General features: G+C 39.5%; 1 protein-coding gene across 4 annotated transcripts in view; it reads right to left on the reverse strand.

Moving 5' to 3' along the window:
- Positions 1 to 2,525: 2,525 nt before the first annotated feature.
- CDH7 (cadherin 7) overlaps positions 2,526 to 13,104 on the reverse strand; it is a 118,539-nt gene continuing 107,960 nt past the window's right edge. For all 4 annotated transcript variants that reach the window (XM_079982928.1, XM_079982929.1, XM_079982931.1 and 1 more), the window contains exon 12: positions 2,526 to 3,960. In XM_079982928.1, coding sequence (XP_079839054.1) covers positions 3,467 to 3,960 — 494 coding nt within the window. In that variant the 3' untranslated portion in view covers positions 2,526 to 3,466. The remainder of the gene's footprint in view (positions 3,961 to 13,104) is intronic.

The raw sequence follows: 13,104 nt of genomic DNA on the forward strand, positions 1-13,104 counted from the left end.
GAGAAATGGAAACCAAAAGCTACAATCGCCCTTCAGAGCTAAATGCACAAGTCTTTGGATCCTGGCCTTGAACTACAGTATTTTCAAGCTGCAAGGAGAATCTTCTTCAAGAATTTTCTATGAAACCTTATTGTGCAACAAGTACAAAACTCCTGCAGCCCAACTTCTAATTGAGGTTCATGAACTTGACATTGTTTAAAACTTTTTTATTGGAAATCTTACATATGTGACTAAAAGTCAAGGACAATATTTTTGAGTTCCATTACAAAATCAGTACATTATATATTTATATATATATATATATATATATATATATACATACACACATACACTAGAAGCAAAGTCTACTGAATCATGAAACAATGATTGTCTACAAAAAAGTTACCCAAGGTAAAGAATTGTGTTGTGCATGAACAAATTTTATTCTTTTGATGAAGCTGAAGGCCACTTTCATGTAGTTCATTGACAATGCTGAGCTGCAAGAATTACAGAGCCTTAAGGAAATTCCTCCATCCATTGTGATAGTTTTTCCTTCCTACAAGAGTCCCTTTTCAAAAGGAACAAATTCAGATTGAGCACTACCTTCTATAGGATAGGTTCTCAGAATGTCCGGTGGGCCTCCCTATGGTAGTACTAGTAGTTGCTAGGGAAGGCACAAACTTCACTCCAACAGCAGCCTGTCTCAGCTATGTATGTGTTCAGTTGGCAGAGTGTGAACTTGTAAAGCACTCCAGCTAGGTAACTGGAAGACTGCGTTGGGGGCCAATGGCTTTCAGATGTGAGAAGCTGCTTACATTTTAAAGGACATCCATTCATCTGTAATGCTTCAAAGCATATTAGGAGGAGTTATGACCCTTTTCCTGGTGTAGCTTTTTACAGATCTTTTTCTGCCTAGGACAAGAGGCAGCTCATGCAGAGAATTTGTTTTGTGTAAGTTACAAAGTTTGGGAATGATCGAAAACCATTCGCATCCTGACTCAGGGAGGCTCACAGTAACAGATTCTGAGAACCCTGCCCCTATTTTCCCCCAAATTAGGCTTAGTGAGTACCACCAATAATTTCTTCTGCCCCCCTCCCCCAACTCCATCAATGAATGCGAAAAGACATTGGAATCAAAATTTATCAAAGAAGAGAGAAAAATATGTGAAATTCTTGGGGGTGGTGTGCTTACCTTATTTCCAAAGTGACCAAGAGGTATTTGTGTGTTCTTTCATTTATTCTATAAATCACCTCTTCAATGGTTTGCATTCTGCAGCCTTCCCTGAAAACCCCTCAGCTTGGCTTTCCTGTAAGCACAGGATGGTGGAGCACACCTGACAGTGGTTTTGCTGTGAAGTGTTTGGTAAAAGGAAAGATACCCTTAGAAACAAAATTAGCCATTTAGTAGCTAGCTTCCCTGGCTCTAAGGGCTCAAGGGAAGACATTGCGACACAAACTTCTTTCACAGGACTTTTTCAAGTCAGGAAGTGCAGGTAGCCAGGGAGGCGGCAGAGTACTGAGGAGAAATGTTTACTGGAAATTAAAAGAAGAAAACACACACACACACCACCTGGCCACCTCACAATAAAGTAAGCTCTGTCTCACACCCACCAATATTCTGAAAAAAATTCTGAAGCAATTTGCAAGCACAACGAGAATGAGGCAGAAAAAAACAGAACCTTTCTCACAGGGGGCTAAATCTCTTGAGGAATGGAGGACAGGTTTCAGCACATGGCTAGTCCTAGTCCTTCAAACCCTTAAGTTCCAGCACTATTCAGTTTTGGAGCAAGTCTTGAAAACCAAGAATGGAGGGGTTAATGTTTTCAGGATTGAGCCTTATTCAGGAACTCAAAAGCAATCTTCAGAAAAACAAAGGGGTAAGTGTGAGAAAGACGAAAATAGGAAAAGACTATTAAAATAAAGCGCTATTCTACTTGAATCCATGTCCTATTTGCTAGTAATAAATCAGGACAGCTAAAATATAAATATTGCCTGAATCATAAAAACTTGTCATAGTCTAATAAATTCTAGTTCAAAAAATCCAACATTATTTTAACCGACTGCAATCATCCTTCGAGTTTGGCACACCTGAACCAGCATAGAGATGATGTGTTATGAAGTTAACTCCCTGGGGGGAAAATACTTATGTGCATCAGGATCTGAAGATGGATTCTGGTGCTAATCGTATCACACTGCTTAACATATGAAAGAAATGTAAAAGAGTCTTTCGCTGCCGAGTCTTTTGCTGTGATTCCGCAGCAGCAAAAGAGGTAGCAAACTTGATGGAAGGTGCAGGTTTGTTTAAATCGTTGGAGCTCATAGAATGGATGACCTTGAAAGCTACAACTTGCATTAGAGACGCTCCCGACTGCCTCTGTAGTCTCCTTTTGAAAATGCAAAGTACAAACATTTTATTCAAATATCTTAGACATTGTAATGGCTCAGAAGAACAATGACAGTGGTGTGTCCTTGTAGCAGTGTTCCTCTCAGAGAGATGAACGAGGGACTCAATTGCTTCACTGTAATTTCTCTATTTCCATGCTTCATTTCCTTCATGTAGCTGAGACTAGAGGAAAAAACAGCATGTTCTCAAGCACCTAATACCATGATGCAGTATAATAAACCTGAATGTGATGGAGACTGGAGCTCCAAAATAAACATAACTTTACACATCAATGTTTTATTTAAAAACAAATAAAAAATGAAGAAAGGATAAGTTCTCCTGTACTAATCAGAAGAGGTAAGGATAATTAAAAAAACCCTGTAAATAGACAGCAATTCCCCCTCATACCTACATAGGCATCACAAAACTGTGGTAATCACTTTCCAGATCTCTGATTTGACATATCCTGGAAACAATTTTGATAAGGCAATGGCACATGTTGCAGATTTTCATAACAGGAATTGCAATCTATTTTTAGAGTCACCCAGATATTTACAGAGGCTTTTGGACTAAATAGCTTTTAAGACCAACATTTTAAAAAGTCATCGTGTTGGATTTGTTTCTGAGCCAGCAAACTGCATGCAACACTGTAAATAAAAGAACTTTGCATCAGTAGTAGACAATATATTGTATTAACATTGTACGTAGTAAATGATTTCCCCCTTCTCTCCACTAAGCAAAGACTCTGCAGTCTAGACCCAGCAGTACTGCGAAGGCATCTACAGGATATCATTGGCTCATTGAGGTCACAGTGCGTTACTTACTCTTAGAGGTTGGTTGCCTCTGCAGGTATACGAGGGTTGCTATCTATTTGCACATGCCCGAGCATCTTAATGTTATCAAAATAATGCCATTGGATGCTCAGAATCTGTGTGTGTTCAGTGCAGTCCCTAGGACAAAGTTCTAATGAAGATATGCTTCACCAAGGCAAAAAGAAACCCAAACGGTTAAAAATGGAGAAATATTTACAGATTTTCCTTAGTCCCAGATATTGAGTTTTTATTTTCTTTTTCTTTAGTGCATCGTCATAGAAAGGTTCAAAGGCTATGAATACAAATTTTCTGGTCCAGTTCCATACATGTCTGCAAGCCGTTTAAAACGAGGCCCCCAGTCACTGAGGTAATCGTAATTCTGATCTGAGTTTGAACTGATAGAATCTAAAGAGCTGAGTGACTCAGCCACCGAACCATTTCCCTCAAATGCGTATGTCTGCAGGGAATCATACGGTGGAGCACAAGGATCCACATCAGCCTCTTTTAGTCTTTCCCAAATAAATTCCCGAAAAATGACGTTATCCGGGATGCTTTTAAAGGATGGTCTACTCAAGAACTGGATCTCTGGTGTTACATCCCTCCTCGTTTTGGTGTCTCGAATGATGTTGAGGTTCCTCAAGGCTGCCATATCAAAGGCCTCGGTGTCTTCCTCTCCGCCTCCCTCATCATCATATCTGACTATGTTTTCCCTGATATCCCTCTCTTCATCGAAAACAAGGGGCTCCTTTTTCCGTCGTCTCATTGTAACAATGAGTAGGACAAGCACTGCAATGGAAGAGGCGATACATTTAGTGAAGGCATATACTGAACTTTATCCATTCATTAAGGTTTTACTTACCAGCAGAGCTATTTCTAAATTATGCATAAGTGAACCGCTCACACACTATGGTGGTCATACCATACAGTCAGTTTTTAAATTTGCTAACAAGTTCTAAAATGGCTTTTAGACCAAGGGCTTTCGGACATTAAACAATTTATTGCCACCCTCATCCTGATTTAACATCTTCATATGCAATTCTGTATACTACACTGGCTGCCAAAACATAAATTTCCAGAGCCAGCTCGGGCCAAATATTACAACCTCACAGCCATGCAATAAAAAGAGACCTTCTTCTGAACTCTTAATTGCTCAGGTGATAAAAGCACATTCATAAACATACCATGTGTAATTTAACTGTCAGACTTTGGGAAGTGACTCCATTATTGAAGTATATGACGACAGGCTGCCTGATGAAGTATTCGATCCTTGATTGGGAAATTCAGGGTTGTTAAATAATGTCTAACATAAGTCTCCATTTGTGCATTAAAAGCATCTCTCTAATAGATAACACTTTCCTTTAATGCAGAGTACGGCACCGTGTACCTGTGAATTATTTCTGATGAGAACTGCGAAGGCTGCTGGCATTTATTAGATCAGGCCTATGATATGATGATGTAATAATTTTGCTATTTCTGATGCTTAAGAGGATTTCTTGTTGGCTTTAGTGCCAAGATGAGCATTTGTGGAAACAGTTAAAGACTATTCAACATTTAAGTGTTGAGAGTCAGAGTGTGGAGAGGGCATTGCTTCCCAAGCAAAGGAGAGACCTTAAAAGTTCTTTTTGTGCCAGGAAAATCTGGCAGGGAAAAAAAAAGTTTTTAAGATTTCATCTTTGCTTTCATTTAACTTGTAGGATTTCAACCCGCAGCCTGCAATTGCGTATGGTTGAAATTGTGTAAGTTAAATGCACATAAGATGTGACCATACTCTAATGATGATGGGTGATCTCCAGAGTTAGCCACATGCAGAGTAGGCCCATTTAAACCAATGGAAGTTCATGGATTTCAATAGGCCTGCACTTAGCATGACTTGTATAACACATAATAATCCAGATAGATAGATAGATAGATAGATAGATAGATAGATAGATAGATAGATATAGATGATAGATAGATAATCATACTAAGCTGTACCATACATTTATCATCATTTGCAACCAATGTTGTTCATAAATCAAGCAAAGACATCATTTCAGTTCCAGATAACACATGCACATTGCTTTAAGGGTAGCTCATCTATTTGTTGTTTTACTTTAAAAACAAAGGATATAAATTGTTCTATTTGCCTTCAATAAGCAATATAACCTACTGGAAGGAACCTACAGTCCAAGTTCCGTAAGTCCTTAAACAGAGCTGGACGGTCCAGTGTGCATCACAGTAGAGATACATTAACTGTTTTCTCATAAATTGTGATGGCTTATTGGTTGTTTGCAACAACAATAGCTGCAGAACTACAAGTTGCAGAAAATACCTCTCCCCTAAAATGATGTTTTAAGTATGCAATTTAACTCAGTGGCTACATTAGCACAATAACACATAAATGAAAACGTTTTGACGTATTCTAATTTTCCAGTGTATACTACCTTTAACAGTGGTATACAGTGAAGTTGAGTAGGGCGCCTCTTCCATGTTTCTCTTCTTAGACGGCTAAATCTCTGCTCTGAGTATAGGGAAAGGTACTATGTAGGCACATTAACAAGTGGGACCTGCAACTAACATACTGCAGTCCTCCTCTTTAAGACTGCAACTAGCTAACCAGCATCAGGCACCAATTATTTGCTGTTTTGTCTACTGCTGAAAACCTACCTATTTGCTCAGGTGTTCCCAGGCAATGAGCTTTTAAACAATTCTTGGCTGCCACCACTGTACATTTTATTTTATTCTTTTATTGCATGGCTAATTGTCATTATACTGTTTGTAATGAAAGGTGGCATATAAATGTGCTGAAGAAATAAGATGTGGGGATAATATTGAAAGTGGGCTTTGGAAGACTTGTTCTGTGGTGTGGAAAAGTCTGTAGCAGAACACACTGTGAATCTAGAAGGCTGGTTTTCAAAGCTGTGAAAATCAGTCACCTTTGGCAAGTGGCAATCTTATTGTGGCCAATTTCATAGGCTGATAATGAGCACAAACGCAAGGTAAGAACTATAAAGTCATTAAACTGGAAAGATTTCAGGACTTAGCCCTACAATTTTATGAAATAAAATATTGAGGATAGTAATAAGATTCAAATGAAGAGCCCACTGATGAAGCTCGTCTCTTTTCTCTTTTAAAAGAATTACTTTTGACCACACTAGGATGGTAGTACAGCCATGTATTGAGCAGTTAATCTTTTCTTTGCTCCAGTGAAAATGTGTTTTCACACTATGACATGTTCAGCAGACTTCATCTGGGGAGTTAAATACCTGCTAATAAGTGCAAAATATATGAAACTTAGTAGATCTGCCAGCCTAGAGGTACAATAAAAATCACGATAAAATGAATGTTTTATGTGGTTATGCCTCACACAGCCCACGATTGCTTGAAGCCAAGAAAAATATGAAGTCCTTTGAAAGGTTAAACATTTTAGCATTTAAATGGCTTTAAGAGAATATTAATTTCTAATCACTCCAACTGCTCCTGAACAATAATTTTTAACCTCTGCATGAATAAATCCCACTTTAGCGACTCTGCAAGAGTCATGGCACTCGCTGCCTGCAAAACCAGTTAGTGCTGAATTCCAGTGCAAGAACAGTTGGATTTCAACGGGAACTGCTTTAGGAGAGATACTGAAGGAGAAAGGGAGGGGAATCCCAACAACTTCATGGCAATAATCAGTGTCTAGTTGAATGGCCAGAAAGGCTAATTTTCAGGATTGTTTGTTAGTCTTACTTATAACCACAACCTCCAGGCTTCAAAACTGAAAATCTACCATTGCTACAAGCATACAGCACGTCCCCACTGAGCCACATATTTTAAAATAGATGACTGAGCACTCCTAAACCTGCCTTGGATTAACCCCAAAATTTTATGACACCCCCCCCACACAAATCAGAAGACCTAAGTTAATTTTTCTGAACCAACCACAGAGGAAATCCAAAAAATTGCCTGCCTATCTTCTTGCAAGGTTTCCTTCTCTATAGCAAGTGAATAAATCCGAAGGCACTCAATTGGTTTGTATGGGGGAGCACTGCAGGTGCCCAATCAAAGGATAGATATGTTTATTGTCTACTTACCTTTGGCAGGGTACCCACCCTTGGATTGGGCCCTATGCTATGGATCAGCATTGAGTGCTGTCCCCCCACCATATATTGGGCCCCAACAATGGTGAGATTATTCCCCAAATTATCCTCAGCAGAAAATAAACCCCCTCTTCATTCCCCAGATTGGGTCCTTAAGTCATTTACTTTTCCTCTCTGGAATTGAGAGAGAATTCCTTTGCATGTTTAGAGTAGCTCAGTTGATGGAGCATGAGACTCAATCTCAGGGTCATGGAGTTTGAGCCCCACATTGGGTGAATATTCCTGCATTGTACTCTACCATTCTACAGTTCTATGTTTAATCAGAAGTAAGTCCCATTGCATCATATAGGGCTTATTCTCAGGTAGGAATGGGTGAATCTGATAATTTCAGTTGCTCTAAGTTTGTTATTTTCCCACTCTTAAGTACAGTTCTCCACATTTCAATCAATTTCAGTTCCCCATTTATTTACTCTTAAGTTCAATTATCCATATTTCCACATCAGTTTACATTTTTTTTAAAAAAGTCCTTACGAAAATTCATCAGCATTTTAGTGTCTCCTAACATACACATTTTTGTATGCAATTTTCCCCAATAGATGCATTTTGTGCACATTTTAGGATAAGCATTTTGTACACATAGTGCATGGGTAGGCAAACTAAGGCCCAGGGGCCGGATCCGGCCTGATTGCCTTCTAAATTGAGCCCATGGATGGTCTGGGAATCAGCGTGTTTTTACAGGAGTAGAATGTAAATGCATCTCTGGGTTATTTGTGGGGCCAACCTGGTGTTTTTACATGAGTAGAATGTGTGCTTTTATTTAAAATGCATCTCTGGGTTATTTGTGGGGCATAGGAATTCATTCATTTCCCCCCCAAAAAATATAGTCCGGCCCCCCACAAGGTCTGAGGGACAGGGGACCTGCTGAAAAAGTTTGCTGACCCACGGAAGGTGCAAATTAGGTAGTTTGCCTTTAAACACTAACTGAATCAAATTTCTTCCTCATCCGTACTCCCAGTAAAGTTTGTATAGGTGAAGTTGACTATTATTCTCCAGCTTGTTTCAATCCAGACTGGGGATAATTACGGAGCCAGTAGAGCTTGCATCTCCCTTGAGACTGAGCATAGCAATCTTATTAGCTTGGCTAGGAAGAAGATGGCTGCCATCTCTGCCCTGGAACAACCCATACAATCTATGAAATGAGTACAAAGTAAGAGTACACTCCAGCCAAAATGAATGTTATGAGTTTGGTTGATGAAGTGACACCAGCAGGGAGGCTAGTACACCCACCTCTGGTACCAAAAGCCAGGTTGAACATACATGGTTTCTAAAGTTCAGATTTGAGTTTGGAAAGGTTCGAGAGGAAGGCAATTAAGACTCTTAAAGTGAAATTACCAGAAATGCTACACTCTCTGTGTGATCCTCCAACACATTCCAGGTGACTGTGCTGTTTCCACCAAAAAGTAGTGGATTCATGTTTATTTTTGTTTCTTTATTTATATTAGGGGCAATGCCAGCTTCGAAGGACCACCTTATTCCACACAAACATTCCACACAAACAGGGGGAAAGAAAGGACCCAAATAATTACCGCCCAGTCAGTCTGACATCAATACCAGGGAAGATTCTGGAGCAGATCATTAAGCAAACAGTCTGTGAGCACCTAGAAAGGAATGCTGTGATCACCAATAGTCAGCATGGATTTCTGAAAAAGAAGTCATGTCAGACTAACCTGATCTCATTTTTTGACAGAATTACAAGCCTGGTAGATGAAGGGAATGCAGTGGATGTAGCCTACCTTGATTTCAGCAAGGCATTTGACAAGGTGCCCCATGATATTCTTGTAAAGAAGCTGGTAAAATGCGGTCTTGACTATGCTACCACTCAGTGGATTTGTAACTAGCTGACTGACCGAACCCAAAGGGTGCTCATCAATGGTTCCTCTTCATCCTGGAGAAGAGTGACTAGTGGGGTTCCACAGGGTTCTGTCTTGGGCCCGGTCTTATTCAACATCTATATCAATGACTTGGATGATGGACTCAAGGGCATCCTGATCAAATTTGCAGATGACACCAAACTGGGAGGGGTGGCTAACACCCCAGAGGACAGGATCACACTTCAAAACGACCTTGACAGATTAGAGAACTGGGCCAAAACAAACAAGATGAATTTTAACAGGGAGAAATGTAAAGTATTGCACTTGGGCAAAAAAAATGAGAGGCACAAATACAAGATGGGTGACACCTGGCTTGAGAGCAGTACATGTGAAAAGGATCTAGGAGTCTTGGTTGACCACAAACTTGACATGAGCCAACAGTGTGACGCGGCAGCTAAAAAAGCCAATGCAATTCTGGGCTGCATCAATAGGAGTATAGCATCTAGATCAAGGGAAGTAATAGTGCCACTGTATTCTGCTCTGGTCAGACCTCACCTGGAGTACTGTGTCCAGTTCTGGGCACCACAGTTCAAGAAGGACACTGACAAACTGGAACGTGTCCAGAGGGGGGCAACCAAAATGGTCAAAGGCCTGGAAACGATGCCTTATGAGGAACGGCTGAGGGAGCTGGGCATGTTTAGCCTGGAGAAGAGGAGGTTAAGGGGTGATATGATAGCCATGTTCAAATATATAAAAGGATGTCACATAGAGGAGGGAGAAAGGTTGTTTTCTGCTGCTCCAGAGAAGCGGACACGGAGCAATGGATCCAAACTACAAGAAAGAAGATTCCACCTAAACATTAGGAAGAACTTCCTGACAGTAAGAGCTGTTTGACAGTGGAATTTGCTGCCAAGGAGTGTGGTGGAGTCTCCTTCTTTGGAGGTCTTTAAGCAGAGGCTTGACAACCATATGTCAGGAGTGCTCTGATGGTGTTTCCTGCTTGGCAGGGGGTTAGACTCGATGACCCTTGTGGTCTCTTCCAACTCTATGATTCTATGATTCTATGCTCATTATTTGCATGCAACTTGGGAGGCCTCTTCACTGACCACGTCCAGGTAGTTAAGCCTCTTCATTCTGCACAGCTTTGAATGGTTTGAATTCTCATTTGTCTATGGATTATTTTAATGCTTTCTTGGCTTCCCCTCCAAATGCTATTTTAACATTGTCAATTGTCTTGGGGCATTTGGGAGGCTGAAAGGCAGTATATAAATGATTTTATGTGGGGGGAAATGTTATGGGGAAATGAAAATGGCTATTAGGACACTTTATTGTGGGCCATAAAGGGGACTTCCCCTGTGCATACCAGTGCTCCTATGTGCCACTGATACATCAGATGAGGAAAAAGGTTTTGGCTTATCAATAACATTCCTGTGCCTAACTGAAGCACAGGAAAAACCTTTTGAGTTTGAGAAACAGTTGTACATGTCTGAGGGGGCACAAAATGATCGTTACGATTATGTTAAACAGTTATTATAAAAGCAATTACTATTGTGTGTCTGTGATGTTAACTGGGGGGAAATTACACCGCAATTGCCATATAATTCTCAGAGGCATTGAAGATTTTCCTCACTTATTACTTTAAGGAATTATGTACAGTATAAAAATAATGACACCCAGCAAGATGATTTTCTTGTGCTTTTTATAAGCTACAATCATGTATTTTTTCGATCTTTACCCCCCTCCCCCATTTTTTTTTTTAAAAAACAGCATCACATCTGACAAGAGTTTGAATACAATATGCTTCATATGTACAGATTGCCTTAAAGGCTTCCAATAACAACAGGGCTATTTGGATCTGAGAGGTGGTGCCTGTCTAAATGAAAAAAATGAAGTAAGAGACTCAGGAAGGAGAATGATGGACAGTACCAATTCAGTCTGTGTAATTTTTTTAATTAAAAAAAATCATTTTCCCATATAAAAAGCTCCCGAAATGCAGCAGCATGGTCCCATTAGGGACAGGAATACACTAAACCACTCCTGTGCATGTTTGCTACTTGCAGGGATATTTTTTTAACATGGGGGGAAATTCACAGTGTGACACTCTATCCTTAGCCTGTAAAGGTGCAGGCTGGAATTTTACCACTTCAGTCTCTCACCTCATACTGCGTAATGTGGACAGCAGCTCCCTTTTATTTATTGTTTTACAAATAAGGAATAGAGGTTGAACAGTATTTAACAAGCAAAGGTTGCCCATTATGAGTTATGGGGTATACATCCAGATTTTTAAAAGAGTAATGGAGAGGTGCATTGTGAAATACTTCCTCTCTGTTGAAAGGGAAGAATCAGGCAATTTTGGCCTGTGACATATTTTTAGCTTTCCTTTTTCTTTTCTATTAGCTTTCCTCTTTTTACCAAAAATGGGGGGGGGGGGGGAGAGAGAGATGAAACAGGTAAACAAATCATACTCAGAACAGATCCATTTAAATCAATAAAGCCCATTATTTCAGTATGTCAGACCTGAATTAGACTTAGTTGGATATTATCCTTAGTAAATTTCTCGGATTAGGATGATTGTTTAAAATATTGAGTCCCTGACAGTAAGGTCATGTATCCATAGCAGTGACCAGAGGAGGAATGACCGCTGGGAGGAGCGCAGAGACAAGAAACTCCATGGTGTATCAGTACAGGGGGGAAAGGGTTAAGAACCTACTGCCAGTCTGGTCAACCCACAGCTATAATTTACTTAAACAGATACTGCAATTGATACTTCTGTGATTGTTAAATTAAGTTTGACTCATACTTCCTAGTAAATATGAATGGGATTGGGCTCCAAGATGTCTTTCTGAACACCGCTCTAAATCAGGCAACAGCTAGGTAGAGAATAATTCAGAAATATTTGTGGCATAAAGTTTGTTCTTCATCTAACAATTTGTATTCTGCCGAGTTGATTTAAAACTCCCAGTAATTCCGAGCAAAGTTCAGTTTGGCTTGAAATGCTCTTTTCTGTGACACTTGGCATATGGAGAGCATTGCATGTAAACTATGGAAGCTGTTTTTGCAGTTTTAACAGTCTGAAAGGTTGTCTGGAGAGCTTAGTCTTCACATGTCATTTCTTGTCATGGGCAATGTCACTTCCTGAATAAAACACTGTCGTCTTTGAATCTCATACTTTTGCTGGAAAACTCTACCTGTCTGTTCCTAAGACACCTGAACCACAGGAGGCCTAGGTTGGAAACCAGAATCCATAGATGAAGAATGTGTCAATTCTGACAAGCACAGCCAAATGCAAAATGATGGATGGATCGGTATTTTGCACTAGCAGTTACTGCACTTGGTTCCCTACTAGGTTCAAATTCTGTCACATAGACATTTCTCAATAGATGGTAAAGTTTTAAGAAACATAAATGAACAGAACTCCAATTAAATATCAAGGCATGTCAAAATTACAATATTCGCTACTGTATTCTTTTTAAGTTTTACCTATTCACCTGAAATATTATGCTGTTTGAAAAAAACAATGTTACATGAAAGAAACATGTGTATGTCAAAATTTTTACTATGTAACATTGTTTTTTCAAACAGCATAATATTTCAGGTGAGTAGGTAAAACTTAAAAAGAATACAGTAGCGAATATTGTAATTTTGACATGCCTTGATATTTAATTGGAGTTCTGTTCATTTATGTTTCTTAAAACTTTACCATCTATTGAGAAATGTCTATGTGACAGAATTTGAACCTAGTAGGGAACCAAGTGCAGTATATTGTATCTGTTTCATATGCTCTATGGTATTTTCATACTCATTAATATTTTGGGGCAAATGGAAATACATGTTGATGCTTCAGTTATATACTCAATAATCTAACATTTGCCAGCTATATTTATTAAGGGGTTTTGGACACATACACAAGTGGTAATAAGTTTATGTTCGGCTGTATTCCTATACAGTCATACCTCGGGTTACGGATGCTTCTGGTTGTGCGATTTCGGGTTGCGCAT

This window comes from Podarcis cretensis (assembly GCF_951804945.1).
Source record: "Podarcis cretensis genome assembly, chromosome: 7".
In the NCBI taxonomy this organism is placed as follows: domain Eukaryota; kingdom Metazoa; phylum Chordata; class Lepidosauria; order Squamata; family Lacertidae; genus Podarcis; species Podarcis cretensis.